The sequence below is a fragment of the Hyperoodon ampullatus genome (assembly GCF_949752795.1).
Source record: "Hyperoodon ampullatus genome assembly, chromosome: 19".
Classification (NCBI taxonomy): domain Eukaryota; kingdom Metazoa; phylum Chordata; class Mammalia; order Artiodactyla; family Ziphiidae; genus Hyperoodon; species Hyperoodon ampullatus.
In genome coordinates, this window is record NC_136932.1 from 11,997,869 (window position 1) to 12,005,103 (window position 7,235).

The 7,235-nt window shown below is 50.8% G+C and overlaps 1 protein-coding gene across 2 annotated transcripts in view; it reads right to left on the reverse strand.

Annotated features, from left to right (window-relative positions):
- PECAM1 (platelet and endothelial cell adhesion molecule 1) overlaps window positions 1-6,825 on the reverse strand; it is a gene marked incomplete at its 5' end in the record, with an annotated part of 53,184 nt that extends 46,359 nt beyond the window's left edge. Inside the window, 2 exons of one of the 2 annotated variants that reach the window (XM_079725043.1) lie at window positions 6,634-6,660; window positions 6,747-6,825. In XM_079725043.1, coding sequence (XP_079581169.1) covers window positions 6,634-6,660; window positions 6,747-6,810 — 91 coding nt within the window. The remainder of the gene's footprint in view (window positions 1-6,633; window positions 6,661-6,746) is intronic. The other variant, XM_079725044.1, reaches the window with a different exon arrangement.
- Window positions 6,826-7,235: the final 410 nt, after the last annotated feature.

Genomic DNA, 7,235 nt, shown 5'->3' on the forward strand with positions numbered 1-7,235 from the left:
CTGGGAGTTACTTAACCTCTCCAGGCTACCACCTCTCCTCCTATAAAGTAGGAACACTAATACTTGCCTTCCCTGGTATTTTAATCTTGAACAATGATGGAACCAAGGTGGCTGAGAGCACTGAAGGGGCAGGTTTGTATTGCCCGATGCCTGGCCCCTGACTGACACCTCCTTCCTGCTTCCTCAGCATCATTCATTCAGCAGACATTGAAGGGGGCGTCTCTGTGCCAGGTACTGCACCCAGTACTGGGGGTTCAGAGAAGGGTAAGATTGGCACAGTTTCTGCCCACCTAGGGCTCATAGTCTGCATTTCACAGTTCTTCCCTATTCCAGGCCTTCCAGCCTCAGCGCCAGCCCTGCCTGGGTCTCCTACCGACCATCCCTAGGGAGCTCTACCACTGTTTAACAATTTTAAAGCAAACTTGGCTAAAGCGTCAGGTAGCAGTTTTTTAGAGAGGATGATGTGCACTAACACAAGACGCTTCCGCCTACTTTGCTTTTCTAAGCAAATCTAATATACATCTGCTTAATAAATTAACGCAGCTGATTCCCTGGTAGGAACCACACACTTCCATGGCCAGCGGGAGCAGACAAGGAAGAAGAAAGGAATGCAGGACATGGGATTTCCCTGACAGTCCAGTGGTTAGGACTCCGCACTCCCACTGCAGGGGGTACGGGTTCGATCCCTGGTTGGGGAACTAAGATCCCACATGCTGTGCGGTGCGGTCAAAAGAATTAAAAAAAAAAAAAAAGAAGGCAGGACAGGAGAAGGAAAAGCATTTTTTAAAATTATTCAAGATACAGGGCTTCCTTGGCAGTGCAGTGGTTAAGGATCTCCCTGTCGATGCAGGGGACAGGGGTTCGAGCCCTGGTCCGGGAAGATCCCACATGCAGCAGAGCAACTAAGCCCATGTGCCACAACTACTGAGCCTGTGCTCTAGAGCCCGCGAGCCACAACTACTGAGCCCGTGTGCCACAACTATTGAAGCTCATGCACCTAGAGCCCATGCTCCACACCAAGAGAAGCCACTGCAGTGAGAAGCCCGAGGGCACCGCAATGAAGAGTAGCCCCTGCTCGCTGAAACTAGAGAAAGCCCACACGCAGCAACGAAGACCCAATGCAGCCATAAATAAATAAATTTATATTAAAAAAAATTATTCAAGATATGGATCCCAGCTCATTGACTTGATGCAATAGAACAGCAGCCTAGATTTTATCACCATGACCACCACCCTTCTGGTATCCAGCCTTCAAGATGTGCCCCCGTGAGCCTTGCCTTCTGCTATCACACCCACATATGGTCCCTTCCCACATCAGACCAGGGTTGGTCTTATGATCAACAATACAGCAGAAGTGCCAGTAGGTGACTTTTGAGATTAGTTTACAAAAGACATTGCAACTTTCATCTTGGTCACTCTTTCCTTTTCTGGGATCATTCACTCTGGACAAAGCCAGCTGCCATGTCATGAGCGCCCCTATGGAGAGGCCCACATGGTGAGGAACAGCCTCATGAGTGGGCTTAAAAGCAGATTCCCCAGCGTCAGACAAGCCCTCAGATAACTGTAACCCTGACCAACATTTTATCTGCAATCTCCTGACAAACCCTGAGTCAGAACCACCTAACTAAGCCATTCCCAGATTCCTGACCCTCAGAAACTGTGAGATAATAAATTGTTATCTTAAGCCACTAAGTTTTGGATAATTTGTTAAGGAGCAATAGATAACAAACACACCACCCAACCTTCAAATATCTCTACCTGACTGATGTAGAGAACAAATGTATGGACACCAAGGGGGGAAAGTGGCAGGGAGCTGGTGGTGGTGTGATGAATTGGGAGATTGGGATTGACATGTATACACTAATATGTATAAAATGGATAACTAATAAGAACCTGCTGCATAAAAAAATATAAAATTCAAAAAAAATCTCTACCTGATTATTAAGATAATATGGAAAATATTATCCTCTTTGTGAATAAACTTTCCAGGAACAGCCAGTAGTGAGACCTGTGTGTAGGTAGGTCTCACTATTTACACGATAGAGTGATTGCTACAACCCGGGCCTCCCGGAGGTTCACAGATGGGTGTCAGGGGACCCATGAATCACCTCTGATTATATGCAAGTATGCGTTTCTTTGGAGACAGGACACAAAATGTGCAGAACTGTAACGGAAGGACGGGGTTGTAGAATAACCTAAAGAGGCCAGATCTTTTCAACCTGGAGAGATGAGGGGCTGATGGAGACGATCCAAGTAACAAAGTCACCACAGCACAGATAAGGCACCTAGGGACCACAGCGCCAAATCCCCAAATTCTAAAACAAAGGGACCTGCTTCCCTCTACCTCAGGCTACCCGTCAGCGGATGCTGATGCTCCAGGGAAGATGAGACATCATGACTCAGCCAGCCACTCGGCCCTCAACCTGGAAATGACTCAGAAAGAAAGGGGGGAGTGGGTAGAGAAGGAGGGGCCCCCCATCCTTGTCAGGAAAATCCAGGGAGCCATGAAGCATGGAGGCTCTGATGAACTGCAGTGCTCAGCATGGAGTGTGCTGACCCAGCTCATCTGAATCTCAAGCACCTCCAAGTTCAGTTCGAGTCCCTTTCAGTGAGACATTTCTTGAGCACCTGTGTCAGGTGCTGGGATTACAAGGTGAATAAGAAAGCATCCCTGCTGTCCTAGACTGTGCAGGCTGGTGGGGACCCAGATAGCTGGAGTACAATCATGTAAGCACCAGGAGGAAGGGTTGCCCAGGAGAGGCCAAGGGAAGCCTGAAGGAAGTGACCCCTGAACTGAGCCTTGGACCAGGAGAGGAAAGGGTGGTGGGGTGCTCGGGGCAGGAGAACAGCATGTACCACGGCACAGAGACATGAGAAATCAATGCATTCTGGGCGCCGGTGGTTACAGGAGACAGGGTGTGAGGCTGGAGGGTCCAGGGGGCCAGGTAGGAGGGGGCGGAACAGAGAGCCTTGCCCACTATGCTGACAAGCTGGGCCCTGTCCTGAGGGTTTTGCCGGGGAGGCAGTAACAGGATGACACTGGAGCTTTAGAAAGATCACTGTGGGCTGGAGGAGAGACTGGAGGCCTGTAACAACCTGGACGATGGTTCAGGTGAAAGCTGATGCAGCCTCTGCTCAGGCAGATGCAGTGGTGCTGAGGGGAAGGGATGGACTTGAGAAACATTTAGTGTTTGCAAACGGACTTGTTTTTGGGGATGAAGAAAATGTTCTGGAACTAGACAGAGGTGATGTTTGCACAACATCATGAACGTACTAAATGTCATTAATAATAACATTTGTAATATGTATTTTACTTGTTTGATTGGCTATGGGGATTGAGGCAAAGAGTGGAAGATAAGGTTCCTGGATTAGGTACCCAGGGGGATATGGGTGCCGTGGGCTGACGGAGACAAAGCCAGAGAAAGATAAGGGCAGAGACAAAGTCACGGTGGCGCAGCTGGTCTGAGGGGCCCAGGGGACCACCAGGAGGAGATGTCAACCACTGGCCCCGTGGGAAGCTTGATGGTCGGGGGAGTGGCCAGAGCTGGAGTGGACTAGAGGGTGGGCATGTGGAGGTGTACAGGGTGGGGGGGTTGAGCTTCAGAGAGGATGAGACCCTGGGAAAGTCCAAGTCTCCCGGGGGAAAAAAGGAGGGTTTGTCAGAAAGGTGGGAGAACACCAGGGAAGAAGGTCTACGAGGCCAAAGAAAGAGGCTCTGTGCTAACACCGGGGTCCCGAAGGCTAAGGGCTGGACATGTTAATGGCATCTATGAGAGGGTTCTAGTGGCAGGGAGGCATGGGGGCCAAGGCCAGACCTGCTAGGTAGGGGCGTCTGAGAGGTGAGGAAGCGGAGACAGTGATTAGAAACCAGGCTTTGGAGAAGTTTGACTGAGGAAGGGAGTGGGGCACAAGATAAATGGGGGGGTCAGGGGAGCGGTCGGGGGGGATTGTTTGTGATTTATCTTTTTCCTAAAAAACCAAGAGCAACCAATCATGTTTGTAGACTGAAGGGAAAGAATAGATACTAAAAGTGGGGTGGAGGCTGAATAAAGACAGCGTGAGATCCTGGGGGAGGAGGGTGATGCCAGGGATGGGCTCGGAGCCCAGGTGGACAGGCTGGCCCTGCCCCACCATGGGATAGACACGGCCTCTGAAGCCAGGAGGGAAGTCAGGAGGACGGGTGGGGAGGAAGATAAGCCTGAAGCCGGGGCAGGGCGGGAAGTGGAGGGAGTTCCCTCCAGACAGCACTGTGTTCTAGGTGAAGAGGGAGCTGAGGTCATCTCCTGAGACTGGCCGGCTGGGGTTGGGCGGGGGCCCGAAGTAAAAGGAGAGGAAGGGCCAGGACGGACCGAGCACCTCAGCCGTGGAGTTAGGCCACGTGGAGCAGGCTGGCAGGTCATGCACGTGCAACGTGGTCCTGCGTGGCCTGAGCAATGTGAGACCTGGGTCCCAGCCCCCACTCTGCCAGCACCCCGTGGTGACCTTGCACAGGCACCTTGCGTAAAACAGGGCAGAAGCCTGAGGAGGAAGCAGGAGAGCCTCCCGGCTCTGGGTCCTGCAGCTCTGAGGTCTCCCCCGAAGGTACGAAGACCTTTCTCTAGGAAACCTGGGCAGAGAGCGATTTATTTCCCCCTGAGGACGAGGATGGGAGATTGGAGCAAGAGAAGCAGAAGCCCAGAGGCACACGTGTTGGCAGGGTGTGGTCCGGGCTACAGCAAGGGCACAAGGGCTGGAGCGAGGGAGGTGCAGGAGCCATGATGGTGGGTGAGCTAGAACCATAGTAAACTATTATTTACTAATCACCGAATGCTGGGCTGGCACGTCACCTCTTTTTATCTAATCTCATCTCATACTGATGCATCACCCTCATTTTACAGATTGGGAAAAAGGCTCAGAAAGACAGAGTAACAGTGGCTTTAAAGATTTTTTTTTTTTTTTTTTTTTTTTTGCGGTACACGGGCCTCTCACTGCTGTGGCCTCTCCTGTTGCGGAGCACAGGCTCCGGACGCGCAGGCTCAGCGGCCATGGCTCACGGGCCCAGCCGCTCCGCGGCATGTGGGATCTTCCCAGACCGGGGCACGAACCCGTGTCCCCTGCATCGGCAGGCGGACTCTCAACCACTGCGTCACCAGGGAAGCCCCGACTTTAAAGATTTGAGTCAGGCCTATGGCTTCAGGCTCCGGACAATCGGGTTTTGGGAAGGGGAGGTTCTCGTGCTGATGTCCTGCTATCCGGCTCTTTTTGGACAAGTCAGTTGTTTCTCTGAGGTGCAGAGATATCATCAGTCCATTAGGTTGATTATGAAGATAATGGACATCCTACCTCCATGGGTTGCCATGGGGATCAAACACCCATCGAAGCACATGGACACACGCACAGGAGACCCGCCAGACCGGCTTTGCTAAGTGGCCAGCACGAGCCCTCTCCATGCAGAGCTACTGCTCCAAGCCTTGGCTCAACAAACCAGTGTCACCCACACACATCATCTCCAAATAGCTGTACAACTGTCTGCAACCCAGTCACCCCGACTCTGCGTGGAATGAAGTGACCTCTGACAAGGGGATCCTGTTCTGTGGGCTCTCCCTCTATTCAGCCCCCAGACCCAGCCCAGTCCCCTCCTTCACACGGTCCAGATGAAGCAAAACAAAACCTGCGTATCTATTTGTGTGTGTGGGCATGTGTGTGTGTGTGTGTGTGTGTGTGTGTGTTGCACTGCCGTACAGCACGCAGGATCTTAGTTCCCCGACCAGGGATCGAACCTGTGCCCACTACAGTGGAAGCATGGAGTCCTAACCACTGGACCACCAGGGAATTCTCCAAACCTGCTCATCTTAATGATTCAAAATTAGCTCTAAAGTGGATGACAGACCAGATTTCAAAGACAGGCAGAAGCCCCACTTCCCACGTCCAAGCACAAAATATTGCCGATATCATCGTAGCCTCATGGGTAGATGGGAAATGATATCTCATCTGTTTTAGATCATTTAGGAGAAAAAAAAGTCACAACAACAATTTAAACTATGTTCTGACTTTGGGACTTCCCTGGTGGTCCAATGGTTAAGAATCCGCCTTCCAGTGCAAGGGATACGGGTTTGATCCCTGGATCTTACACGGGTCAGATCCTCAACTAAGCCCGCACGCCACAACTAGAGAGAAGCCCCGGCACCGCAAGGAAAGATCCTGCATGCCGCAACTAAGACCCGACGCAGCCAAAATTAAATGAATAAATAAAATATTTTTTTAAATAACTAAATAAACTATGTTCCGACTTCATGAATTTAACAAACTGATTATATCTCGTTTGTGAATAAACAATCAGGGATAGGGTATGATATGAAAAAATGAAATTTATGGTAGAACAACAAAAAAACAAATTATGGAATCACTTTCTTATCACCGCCATCCCCCAATGCTAACAAACAGCAGTTCACCAGGATCTAGAAAATGTATGCTACTTCTAGAACATGCTGATTAAAACTTGGCTTAGAATAAGTGTTTTGTTCCAAAACCTTCTTTAAATGCAGAATCAACTTTAGCTGACAATTTGAATATGTTTCTGAACTGTTATAAACATTAAACCCGAGCAATTTGACGTGAGTTTTAAGAGTCACAGGTAGGAATTTTACAACTTACAGTTTTCTTGACCCTCGAGGCTTGAACCTGGAAAAGACAGGAGAGATATGTTGATTTCACGAGCTTCAATTCTCGTGAAGTTTAAGTGATGTGGGAAGAGAGTGAAAACTCACAGAGCAGAAGTGTCAGCAGGACGCGGAGCCACATCGTGCCCCCCTGGGTCCACCCCAGCTGCATCCTGAGAGCGAGCGAAGGCTTCGGGCAGTTAGTTCTGCTTTTGCGCCATGCCCCGGAGGCAGAAGACACTTCCCACGCGACGGAGTTGAGAAACCTGTCCCGTGAAAAGCAGAGACCCCCGTGGGAGCTTCTCCAGGCGCCGCGGACAGACCGGCCGTGGCGCTGGTCAGGTAATGGCGGCCATGCTGGAAACCGGGAACAATGCTTGGGCGGCCTCATATCTCCTCAGGAAATGACTGGCCTTCCTGAGGGGCCACCGGGCGCAGCTGCTTTGTTTAGTTTGTTTAGAGGGGAAAAAAAGGCACAAGTGACATTTGCCTCAGCGCTCCTGACCCTCCTTGCGTCTGGCCTGGATTTGGGGGCCTCTTCTCATGGCAGCCTGAGAGGGTTCCTCCCTCTCTCCGACCTCTCCGCAAAGGGCTTCT